The sequence below is a fragment of the Callospermophilus lateralis genome, chromosome 9, assembly GCF_048772815.1.
Source record: "Callospermophilus lateralis isolate mCalLat2 chromosome 9, mCalLat2.hap1, whole genome shotgun sequence".
Taxonomy (NCBI): domain Eukaryota; kingdom Metazoa; phylum Chordata; class Mammalia; order Rodentia; family Sciuridae; genus Callospermophilus; species Callospermophilus lateralis.
In genome coordinates this window covers 60,256,887-60,269,889 of record NC_135313.1, presented here as the reverse complement: position 1 = coordinate 60,269,889, position 13,003 = coordinate 60,256,887, and the positions used below count along the sequence as shown (strand labels likewise).

Here is a 13,003-nt window from a genome sequence, read left to right as displayed (position 1 = left end):
ATTTGCTGAAAACGGATGAGAGCATCATGCTGAATGAAGTAATCCAGATTCAGAAGATCAAGGTTCATATATTTTCTTTCATATGGGGGAGCTAGAGAGAAAAAAGGAAAGACAAGGGACTTCATGAAAATAGAAAAGAGACCGGTAGAAAAAGGCAATCAGAGGAGAGAGGAAGGAAGGAAGAAGGAAGATATAGGGAAATGAAGTAGAGCAATTGATACTAGGAGCATGTACAAATATATCACAAAGAATCCCAAGATTATGTATAATCATAATGCACCAACAAAATAATTTATAAAAAGAAAGAGGGCAAATTTATAGTTCAGCATACATGTTAAGCCTATAGGGCAATCCCCAACACTATAAAAAACAATATATAGGGCGCTGAGGCCTGGCCCAGCCAGGATAGGGCCTGGGGCCACGCGTAGGGTGGGGCTGGGTAGTGTGGCCTCATTGTTCCCCAGAGTCTCCGGGGCAGGACTCAGGCCTCCAGCACCATGAAAATCTGGACCTTGGACCTCGGAGCTGTCTTTGACCACCCATGGGAAACTGTTACAACAGCTGCAATGCAGAAATACCTAAACCCTATGAACCCGAGTGTGGTTGGAGTTGATGTGCTGGACAGACATATAGATCCCTCTGGAAAGCTGCACAGCCACAGACTTCTTAGCACAGAGTGGGGACTGCCTTCCATCATGAAGTCTCTTATTGGTTCAGCAAGAACCAAAACAAATGTGCAAGAACATTCTGTAGTTGATCCTGTAGAGAAAACAATGGAACTTAAATCATTAAAAACTTAATATTTCGTTTACAAATATGGTTTCAGTGGATGAGAGACTTATCTACAAACCACATCCTCAAGACCCAGAAAAGACTATTTTGACTCAGGAAGCCATCATCTCTGTGCAGGGAGTCAGCCTTAGCAGTTACCTGGAAGGACTGATGGTGACCACGATATCTTCTAATGCTAGTAAAGGCGGAGAAGTAATGGAATGGGTAATACATAAATTAAATGCTGAGATTGAAGAGTTGGCGGCTTCAGCAAGAGGAAGCATGAGGACACCAGTGGCGGTGGCGGCATTTGTAGAAAAATGATAAAGCATTGGAACTGTACCTGACTTTGGTCCAAACCCAGAGCCAAGCAAGCAGAGCCTCTCCTCATACATACACACTCACCTTGCTAATACAGACTAGCACAGCCTGCATGGGGGAACTGACTCTAAAATGAGAATTTGTATAGTTTTAAAAGACATTAAATTGTATAAAATAACGTGCTCTGCTAAAAACCACACTGTTTTGATTTGGTATTTAAATGATATTTTTGGAGTAAAAATCATCACTAAGTCTCATATATGACTCCAACATAAATAATATTTTATTGTATTATAGAGTACTGTGTTGATTTGCCAAAGTTTTGTAACTTAGTAAAGGTATTACCTTCCTTAGACTTGTACTTTATGATTTAGCATGCTATACCATGGGCTGGTTATGTTAACTAAAAAAATAAAGTCATTACCTGAGGGAAAAGGAAAAACAATGTATAGTTTTTAAACCAACAGAAAGAATAAAGGGTCTGTAGAAAATTTTCATCCTTCCAACGGAAGGCAGAAAGTGAAAAAGGAAAAAAGAATTAGAGGAAATGGGTAGTAAAAAGAGATTTGTACCCCTATGACCATGCTTGGGAATGACCAGGCAGTTGGTTTTCCCTGAGACTTCCAGTACCCAAGCAGTGGTGTGCTCTGTAATATCCTGCTGAGCAGAGGTGGGGTGGGGTTGATTTATAGTGTTTACTGATTTCTGTGGTTTAAATATGCCCACCATGACCACCTTCCAGCTACCAATGTGATATCAGCTATTTCACAAAATTCCTGGAAAGGTAACAGTGATTCCCAGTGAGCTCGTGGCTGCTGGCTCTAACACATCACTATTTGTTTGCTTGGGACGAACAGACCTTCCTCCATGGTCTTCATACTACCTGTAACTTTTTGGCAATAAAGTTAAAATTAAACCAGTGCAACAGCAGGGAGATATTACCATGAGAATGATCAAAATCTGAGACACTGACAATATCAGCTGCTGGCCAGGATGTGGAACAGCAGGAGCTCTTACTCATTGCTGGACAGAATGCAAAATGGTTCAGCCACTTAGGAAGATAGTTTGCAGTTTCTTACAAAATTAAATACACTCTTACCATCCAACCCAGCAATCATACTCCTGGGCATTCCACCCAAAGGATTTGTGTCGGGGAAAAAAATCTACATACAGATGTTTATGAAATCTTTATAATTGCCAAAATTTGGAAGCAAGAGACCGTGAATGAATAAGTAAACTGTAATACATCCATGCAATGAAATATTATTTAGCACTCAAAAGAAAAGGAGCTATTGAGCTGCAAAAAGACATGCAAGGACCTCAAATGCACATTGTTGAATGAAGGAAGCCAGTGTGAAAAGGCTCCATATAGGATAAACACCATATCAGAAGATAAAGAAGAAATTAGAGATGGCAGAAAGATCTGCAGTTGTCAGCAGATGGGGTGGGGGTAGGGATGACTAGGCATAACAGGATTTAGGGTAGTGAAAATATGCAGAAGATAACATAGTAGTAGATTCATGTCATTATAAATTTTTCCAAACCTATAAAATGGATGACACCAAGAGTGAGCCCTAAGGTAAGCTATGGACTTCAGGTAGTTCTGATTTCTGAGGTGTCAGTGTAGGTTCACCAATTGTAATCAATGTCCTGCTGGGGGAGGTGATAATGGAGGAGCCTATGCCTGAGCGGGAGCTGGGGGTGGGAGGGGGCGCTCTGTCCCTTCCTCCTAATTTTGCTGTGAACCCCAAACTGCTCTAAAAAATAAAGCCTTTAGTAAAATAAAATAAACCCTGCATGTTTCTAACTGAAAACATAAGGGAATTTATTGGGAAAACAGTCGGTGGCATTGTGTTATTAGAGTATTTATCATACGATTGTGGAAGGCTAGTAATTTATGATCCTTGCTAGCAAAACCAGATCAATACAGAGATAAATGTCCTCAGCACAATAGAATTTATATCCTCCACATGATAATTGACCGCCATGTCATACATTCAATCATTCATCTCATTATCTGATACAACCAGCAGAAAGGCTGATGTGTATGTGATTTATTAAAGCACACCAAGTGAAACCCTCCACCCAGCTTACCTGTTACCTGTCCTTGGCAACATAGCATCCAGTTGTCTACCTCTAGCAGCAGAATCCCATAAAAGAATCAACCTGGTTCCATGCTAGGCCTCTCTTGTTGAGTTAGAAGTGATCTCATTCACGCCCAAGCTAGCGACCCACACCCCCTCTTTTTACCCAGCTGTGGGTTCTGCCTCCTTTTCTATTTTCCCCAGATCACACATGACCTGCCCTAGAGCAGATGTAGGTGTGTAAATGTTCTTTTTTTTTTTTTAAAATTTATTTCTGTGTTCTCAATTCTACTGCCTGTGTGTCTGTTGCTATACCAATAACTGATTATCTTGATTACATTAGCTTTTTAATAAGTTTTGTGCTTTGGAAGCATTAATTATCAAACTTTTTCTCATGTAGTTTTGTTTAATATTGTAGCTCTCATGAAGAAAGAGTATTGTCAAAGGTTAACTAATTCCTTACTGTGTCATGATGAACTTCTTAAGTACTCCTAATGTTTATTTCTTTTTGAGAAAGCTTTCTGTTCCCTTTTTTTCCTATTCTTATTTTAAGACAGCAGAATACTTGCAATATAATATTTTGGAGATAGAACTGTTTTTTAACCTTTTTAAAAATATTTTTTTAGTTGTCCATGGACTTTTTTTTATCATTTATTTATTTATTTATGTGCGGTGCTGAGGATCAAACCCAGGGCCTCACACATGCCAGGCAAGGGGCTCTATCACTGAGCCACAACTCCAGTCCTGGATAAATGTTCTTAAAAGAGTCTTTATTGTCACTGATTTGCAGCTGTGGGTCTATTCTGTGACATGGAAGTTCCACATCACCTATCTAAGCACGTCACCGAGTATGTGGCTGGCTTGAAGCTCAGGACACACTACAGTACCAGGGAAGGGAATCAGCATACTCTAGGGAGAGAGAAAGGGGAAATGGGGAAGGAAAGCAGAAAGCCAACCATTCAGTAAACCTAGGCTTAGAGCTGGTTCCCTAACACTGCAGTGGAAACTGTTCCAAAGGCCTCCTGCTTCATTCTTAGCCCCTGGGAACATTTGTTGCCTGCAGTGCCTGTGCTTTGCTTTTCAAGGGTTAATCAGATGGCCTATTATTCAGTAAATTAATAGCTTGGCTGCCTGAGAGTTCCTTTCAGAGAGGATTAGGGCCTCTGATGAGGCTTTGATGTAATAGATGGAGCTGTACTGCTCCATCATGCTAATGGAGGAGTTTTAAGGACTCCCCAGACTCTCTTTGGCATACTGTGTCTTTATTCATTCCCTTGCCTAAAAAAGAAAAATATTGTATCTTACAAATTTTAGTGCTTGAACAAGGCACTGGATCGACATCCCTGGGGGGTGACGTATTCATTTCTTGGTCTAAAAGCACACACAGAAGCAATACTCACAGGCTTCCTTGGGTGGCCACTTCCTCAGGACGAGCTCTCTTTCCAAGGCGCAGCAGCAGTACCAATCTGGGCCTTGTAGTTCATTGTCCTTTGAAACTTTCTGACTCAGAAGGGGGATAACAAGTGACAGACACTGTGACAATTTGTCTTCTCAGGAACATGAACCAAGACAGTCAGTCAGTAGCTGTGTACGATCCAGAGTTGCATAAAACATTCACAACTCCATGTGATCAGACGAGATTTTTTCCCCAGGTTTTTCAGGAGTGGTGAGATTGTTAGGAAAGTCTGGCTTGATTCGTTGCCCCAGTTTGATGTTCATACCATCAACAATAGGCATGGAATTGGTGACCCACAGGGGAATGTTGAATCCACTTACGTCTGTATCCAAAGAACACACATGGAGGGAAGGACACAAAGTGTGGGTGATCATGACCCCAGGACACTTGTGAATCCCCTATCCCCACCCTGTATTACAGCTTGAAATTCTTGTTGGAACCATTATCAGCATCATTTAGGAGGCAAACTGACTGCCCTGTTGTTTCCACACCCACTTGGGATGCTCAGTCCTTTCCCCCTCCCCCAGCTCCCACAGTAGGGATAAAATTGCTCCTTCCTCTGGGATGCTCTCAATTCAAGGAATTCAGATTTCCTTGCAATCTTCTTCTTGGTCTTTGTATGATCAGCACGTGTGCCTTGGCCCCTGCCTTTCCTTCACTTGATGGTTGCCAGCTTTCCACACTATTAGGAGTCAAGGGGCCTGAGCCTGTAAAAGTTCACCAGGTCTCTTGTAGGGTTAGCCCTGGATTAAGATCAGAGGTCTGTGCCTTTTGTATTGGCCACCCAGGATGAATTTTTTGCTAGATGATTCTTTGGTATTAGGCATTAGTTAGGATTGAAGAGCACTCTAAGAAACAGCCCTATGAAAGGGACCAGGGGGAGGGAGGAGGAAAAGGAAAGGGGAAATACTGCAAAATGATATTGACCAAATTACACTGTTATATTGTGTGCATGTATGAATATGTAGCAACAAATCCCATCATCATGTACAATGACAATGCACCAATTTTAATAGTGGAAAAAAAAATAGCTCTCTGACTGGAGATGTGGCTCAGTGGTTAGAGTGTTTGCTTAGCATGCGTGATGACCTGGGTTCAATCCCCAGCACTGCTGGAAAGAAAGAAAGGAAGGAAGGAAGAAAGAAAGAAAAATACTCTATGGAACTCATGACCATGTTTACTAGAGAGAAACAGTATCCATTACATTACTTGCAGTCATTTCTGTGAAAACCCAGGAGAACTTATCTTTAGTCTCATTACCAATTATCACTGTTCTCTAAGCAGCTAGTAGTCTATTTGTCTAGAATGGATTTTAAGAAATAAAGAACTGACATTTTTCCTTCCACATTGTCTGCTTAGAAGACTGGAGCCAAATTTGTGGACCTCTCTGACAAAGTCATTTATTTAGCATTCCAAAATCTATTTTTCTTCCCAAATTTACCCTTTGCTTTATTTTTGCTTCATTACATATACCTTCATTGAAACACCTGTTATTGTAAGATGCCTGAAATTATTTCTGGAACAGGACGAAGTATTAAAAATCAATTGCGTACCCTACTAGTGGGAATATAAGACAACACAGCTGCTCTGGAAAGCAGTCTTGGTAGTTCTTCAAAAGATAAACATAGAGCAATTCCACTCCTAGGAGTACATCCAGGAGAAATGAAAACATGTGCACACAAAAAAACAGAAATGGCTATAACATTAATTCGTAATAGCTTAATAATAATCCCCCAAACCTATCAACTGATCAATGAATGAATAAAATGTGGTCTATTCATACAATGAAACATTTTTTAGTATTATAGAGGAATGAAATGTTAACGTATGCTTTGATAGAGGTGAACCTTGAAAACATGCTAAGTGAAAAAAAAACAGTCACAGAAATGCCCGTATAACAAACGTCCAAATTAGTCAAATCTATAAAAATAGAAAAATAGATTAGTAGTTTCCTGAGATGGAGAAGGTTAAAGGGACATGGGGTGGGGAGTGAGTGCAAAGAGGTATGGGGTTTCTTTTTGGAGTGACGAAAATGTTCTTAAGCTGATTGTGGTAAAGGTTGCACAACTGTGTAAATGAACAATGTGGAAGGAAAAATGTCTGTTCTTTATTTCTCAAAAAAGGACTGTGAGCCAGCCTCAGCAAAAAGAGAGGCACTAAGCAACTCAATGAGCTCCTGTCTCTAAATAAAATACCAAATAGGGCTGTGGATGTGGCTCAGTGGTCGAGTGCCCCTGAGTTCAATCAATCCCCAGTACCAAAAAAAAGGCTTTGAATTATACATTTTAAATGGGTGAACTGAATGGTATGTGAATTATATCTCATTAAAACTGTTATAAAGATCATTTTTAATAATTAATCAGTTGTGTTTATTCATTTTCTTACACTTGTAATTTTTACTTAGTGCCAAATACGCATTTTGAGTTAAGCTCACTGGTTTTCATCAGAATCTTCAGACTTGTTTGGGATTGTGAGTTCCCAAGGCTAGGAATAACCTTCCCAGTGATATGCAAATTTCTTCAATATTGGTTAGCACATTTGATCCACTGGGCAAACTGAATGGTGGCTTAGGAGCACGTTCCAAGCCTGTGGACACAAATGCTTTCTGTTCTATGCTCACTGCTCCTTGTCTCTGCATACTGCCTCTCCTCTGCCTTGTCTTTTGCTCTAACCAGCAATGAAAATAAATGAGCAAGAGTGGTCAAGAAGTAAGAGAATGACTGAGAGATGGAGCATTGCTGCAGACTAGGAAAGAAAATGCTCAAGAAAGCAGGGCAGCTCCACAGCGGCCGTGAGCCAGGCCTGAGCAGAGGGCTTGAGCACAAAGAGAACTAAAAAGAGATCCTGGAATTGGTAACTTCAAGGTTTTGGGGTGTTTTGAGAGATGTTCTTGTGGATAGTGAAGGTGAAAGACAGATGTATACAAAGATGTAGCTGCAGGTCCATCTATTAAATTGAAATTTGCCTCAGATACCACCAGCAACTTTTTCTCTTCTCTTTCTGTGCTTTTGGCTTGTCTTCAGTTTCCACAGCTACATCATCATCTTTCCCTCCTGGGTCCTCTGTGCTGACTCAATGGGTGTTTCCTAAAAGGACCCCCTCCCTTCCTCCATTTGACTCTGTAATTAGATGCCAGTTTTTTTTAAAAAAATTTATTTTTTAGTTATAGGTGGACACAATGTCTTTATTTCATTTTTATGGTGGTGCTAAGGATCGAACTCAGTGCCTCACACGTGCTAGGTGAACGCTCTACCACTGAGCCACTACCCCAGCCCCACCAGTTTGTTTTTAAAGGAAGATCTAATTGTATAATCTTTCTGCTTAAAAACTCCCTTTCAGTATGGCTAAGATTAAGAAAGCAAACCCAAGCTCATTGCATAGGGCCTTCTAGTTTCCAGAAAAAAGTTCCAAGGCAGATTCTTACTCTCATCTATTACACCTGCAGGATTCTGTTCTACTCTGTTCCCTGATTAAGTCTTGCATTTTATACCAAGGGGCCTCCCCAAGGGGCTTCTGTACCCTTCACTTGAATGCTTCTCCCTGCACTTTCGATGTACCCTTTGTCCTTTAAGACCCAAGTATCATCTTGCCTGTGAAATACTTGTTCTCCTAGCTAGAATAATTTACTTTGCCTGAATTATTCTAGTGCTTATGCATTTTATCTTTGAATTATGGTTATTTATGTCCGTGTCCATTCTGTTACTTGTTTCTAAATTCTGCAAGAGCCAGTGTCTCACTCCAGGCATGTTTCTCCCAAGCACTTGGTACATGCCATTCACAGCAAATACCTAACGTGTTTTTGAATGAATCAATAATTTCAATATCACCTTGTTCTCGAAATATTTTATATGTGTAAATTCAGTATTACCCCATAAGATGCTAAGTTTCTCATGGCATGAGCCATTCCACTGAGATGAGGCAGCCCCCTGCTGTCCTGCCTCACTTGCCGTCATGTTGGAGAGCTTTCAGACGAGTCACTCAGAGTAGCGGCATGAGTTTATTGAAGAGATAGGAAAGGGAAAAGGGGACACTCTTAAGAGAGAGGGTGGGTCATCTAAGAGAGATGAAAGATGGCATACCCCCTCCTGCCCTCCAGTTTTATTGGGGGGGTTTCTCAAGGAAGTTTCCAGAGTCCCGCCCACATCTACCTCTTATCTTTTGATTGACAGTAGGATGACATCAGACTTTCAAGTCCCCACGGCACATGACAACCCGAGACCTGTTTTTACAGATTTTATGATTTAAAGTAGAAATTATCCTTATGTTCTTGAGTTCTGGGATCAGGTCTGTGTAAGGGTCACAAAAGTCCCCCCACTTTAGGGTAACCTGAGTTCTTTTTGTCTGCATTTTGGGCCTATATTTCTCCTGCAGATAACAGATTGTTTGCTGAGGAATGTAACCTATCCTATTGAATTATGTCAGGCAGGGCTGCAGGTTATATATATGTGTATGTGTGTAAACACACACACACACACACACACACATTTATAGTTTAAGAAAGCATATGGAGTTAGCAAAGTGGGCCTAGTTTATAGAATTGTTCCCTTAACCTCATGTTCCCACCACTAGTGTCTGTGTGTTCCCTATCAATATCTTTGTTTGTTTTGCACTCTCCTGGCCCCCACTCCAGTCCTGGGGTGGTCTTGAGCATGTAACAGTCATGCACCGTGGAACTGGTTGTTCAGTTCTTATGAGGAATGGCTGGGTACCATCCATTTCTTCCCTCTGTAAGGAGAAAATGCATACAAATGAAAATTATGGATTTAATTCAGGGCAGAGTGGCAAGCAGGATCAAGGGGAAAGAATACAATTCGTATGTCCCTGGGCACTTAAGCCTGAACTAAGAAGCAAACCATGACTGTTTGTCAAAATGGAAATTGATTTTTGAATCAAAGAAATTAGCCAAACATTCAAAAACAAGAATACTCAGAGGCTTGAACTTGAAAATTCCCAAGGTCTTTGTTTTTGCTGAATTGTCAGACCCCTCAAAGCCCCCTCCCCAGACCCCCAGAACTTTGCAGAGTTTGATTAGGACATCTGTCAAACAGGAATTTTGTCCTTAGAGGTACGGATCCCACTGAGAGAAAGTGAATAATTTTTAAAATATTTTATTAGTTGTTGGCGGCCCTTTATTTATATGCGGTGCTGAGAATCAAACCCAGTGCCTCACACATGCTAGGCAAATCCTCTACCACTGAGCCACAACCCTAGAACTACCCCCCCCCCCCCATATCTCACTCTTAATCCCTGTGTATTATTGCGCCAATACTATTTAAAATGAATGACTACATGTGTCATTTTTAGGAGAATAATGGTTTTGGTGATTGCTTATATTATTTAAACACATCAACAGACTATTTTAAGGATGATGTTTCTACAAAACAATTGTATCTTTAAAAAATGAATCTGCCACAGGGTGCTGTGGTGCATGCCTGTAATTCCAGTGGATCAGGAGTCTGAGGCAGGAGGATCATGAGTTCAAAGCCAGCCACAGCAATTTAGCAAGGCCCTAAGCAACTTAGTGAGACCCTGTCTTAAAATAAAAAGTGAAAAGGCTGGGGATGTGGCTTGGTGGTTAAGCATTCCTGAGTTAACTTCCTGGTACCAAAAAAAAAAAAAAAAAAGGATCTGCTAACTTCTGGATTATCTTGCCCCACCTCACACACATTTTCCATAACCACCATCCTCTGGATGCACCTATCACTTTGTCCTTTGGTGCTCCTTATCTTCCTGGGCTGCTTCATGCAAATATTTCTCTAATCTTCACCTTAAACAAAGACCTTTAAAAGAAGTGAAGTCTGATCCATGACCGATCTCATCCCTTGGAGAGGCCCAGGAGACAGTGGCTGAGGTGCTGCAGGAGATGCCTAGCTATGCCGGCAGTGGCAGTGCCTACCAGCTTCTGGGAAGCTGCCATACTGTGGACTGAGAGATCCAGCAATTGGCAGGATTCTGAGCCGCAATAATCACACCTTCCCCAGCCCTCGGAACCACAGGGTGGCACTTGATCAGATCAACATCTCGTAACCCAGCAGCTGGGGCTCCATCTTGAAGTACGGACACAATGCTGTCTGGTGCCTTGACTGTACCACGTGCCTGGAGTTGCCTTGGAGAAATACCTGTTTAACGGTCAAGTGCTTTTCACAAAAACCCAATTAAGGAAGAGAGAAAGGAAGAAAACAGGGAAGTGTGAATCGGGTGACTGGGGGCCACCAAGTACCGTCATGAAGACTGCCTGAGTACTAGGACACAAAAATCAGGATGCCCCTGAGCTGCTATCATGTCCAGCAGAAGGCATGCTTGTAACCAGTCTTATAAATGCCATGGGACACTTGGGAAGAACAGCTTAAGTCCCAACAACAAATGATAAAGCAACACCTCCACCCTCAGGTCTTCCCCTGGCTTCTCCTTGGACTCGCCTCTCTTTACCCTGAACCTGTGCTTCATCTTCATCTTCACCTGCTGCTTGACTCTGAGCTGTAGCAAGTGAACTCTTCATCTCATTTGACTAACACTTCTACATGGTGCCCTGTTTTCTCCAGACTGATGTCTGTGTATACTCTCCTTCCCATCTGTGGCCCTCAGGCTGTCCCCAGACACGCAGTGCTTAAGGACCTAGAATTTGTATCACAGCTCCTTCTCTAGGGACACAACCAGTTAATCTGGGCTTTTACAATTATTTACCATGGCCCAAGGGATCAGAAACAGTGTGAAAGGAGTGTCTCTAGGTTTCACTCAGTCGGTACCTCTGGGGCATTCTGGGGTTACACAGTGCAGCTGTCTGCCTCAGCCAGGCCTCTAGCCCCTTCTAGGAATTCCAGCTCCATTGGTGCACACTTCTTTACTCTCAAGGGAGATTCTGTGTTATTTGCTCATAGATTTGGTTGTTGGGCTTCAAATCACACCACACTTTTTCTCTCCTACCTGCTTCACCTTCTTTGAGTCTTCTTTACTGGGTGTGAAAAAATGGTTCTTGTCCATCTCCCAGTTTCTTCCTTTTCCATTTCCTTTTCATCTGAGCTCCCTCTGGACCCTCGGTGCCGACAGTTCTGCCTGCAGGTACTAAGTACTAAGTACCTACTACTAAGCTGAGTTGCTCTTCTCCCCAACCTTGCATCCAGGCCTCCCTCCTTGGGATCTCAGGCAAAATGGCAACTACCCTTCCTGTCTTTCCTACTTTGCAGGACAGAAGCTGTTCCTATTATTGCTTCAAAGGCAGGCTGAGTTTTCTGTTCTAAAACCTTCCCTCCTACCTTCTCAGGCCTTTTTTTGTTTTAAAGTAAGTAGCGTCTGTTTTTCTCTGATAACTGTAAAACTGCCTCATGAGTATGTGCTCCAGATCTCATTTACCTGTTCCAGGTGAGGACCCCTATCCCGCCAGCTCCCCGCCCCAGGTGTGAAGTGACCATGGGATTTCAGACCTTAATACACCACTACCAAATACCGTATTTGTAAGTTTCAGGAAAACTGAAACGCAGTTACCTATTCCACCAGAGAGGCGGTGGTTTACTGAAACAACATAGGCAATGTCAAGATTCTCAGTCTGCCTTTTTATTTTCTTAAATTAAGGCATTAGTCATTTTGGGGGAAATGCCTGTGTTTGTCATAGTCTTGTCTTTCAGAATGGAAATTTTCTTCCAAGACAAAGTACCCCGGGCTCTGCTATTTAGCCTATAATTAGTCTATTCTCTGGAGGATTTTCTCCTCTTGATGTGAAGGCCTCTTTGTCAGTCAGGCTGCTGTTTGAGGATGATAGGAACCGCAGGGCAGCATGGTGAATCACGGGGCAGGGAAATGTTTGCTCAGATCAAAAACCATTTAGCTATTCTGTACCGGCAGGGAACGCTTAACCATCGAAGTAGCAAGCCTACAAGAAAATTGCAGAAAGTATGAAAGACAGAATGTTGATAAAGAAATGAGAAGAGACATAAATCCCAAGTTTTGATCTAGTGTTGCCCCGCTGTGTGGGATAAGATTGCCTTTCCCCACGCTTTTCTCATCAAGTTCACCAGTATTTTTAGTTTTTGCTTTTTCAGCTGCTCTATATCAAGAGCGTTTATTCACGGGTAAACATCAGCCTGTGACTCTTGATAAATAGCTCCCCCTTGCAGCATCCGGATTTTTGGTTATGAAATGGCAGTTTATACAGCGACAGTGCATTATGGTCTGGAAGGAGGGGGGCCCTCAGGCACCTTCAGCTCCACAGCCCAACCTTGCTTCTTGCTAAAATGTCCCTTTTGCCTGTTTTGGGCATAAGCCAGGCTGGGAGATAGCTGCAAATGGTTGCAACAACCTGTGTTTAATGTGGTGACACTAATGAATTCTGAGAATTAATCTTCAGCCAAGAAAGCATGATGGAAAGTACTAGAAT

The 13,003-nt window shown here is 42.0% G+C and overlaps 2 protein-coding genes across 2 annotated transcripts in view; both read left to right on the top strand.

Moving 5' to 3' along the window:
* Window positions 1-13,003, top strand: part of Myo3b (myosin IIIB) — a 408,160-nt gene that overhangs the window by 120,146 nt on the left and 275,011 nt on the right. The window lies entirely within an intron of this gene.
* LOC143407389 (PRELI domain containing protein 3B-like) lies at window positions 498-1,095 on the top strand. The gene is made up of 2 exons (XM_077110293.1): window positions 498-703; window positions 801-1,095. Exons 1-2 carry the CDS (start codon window positions 498-500, stop codon window positions 1,093-1,095), a joined length of 501 nt encoding a protein of 166 aa, XP_076966408.1.

Coding starts and splice junctions, on each gene's coding strand:
- LOC143407389 (XM_077110293.1), top strand. CDS start 498: ATGAAAATCTGGACCTTGGACCTCGGAGCTGTCTTTGACCACCCATGG. Junction 704..800: donor CTGCCTTCCATCATGAAGTC/TCTTATTGGTTC, acceptor TTAAAAACTTAA/TATTTCGTTTACAAATATGG.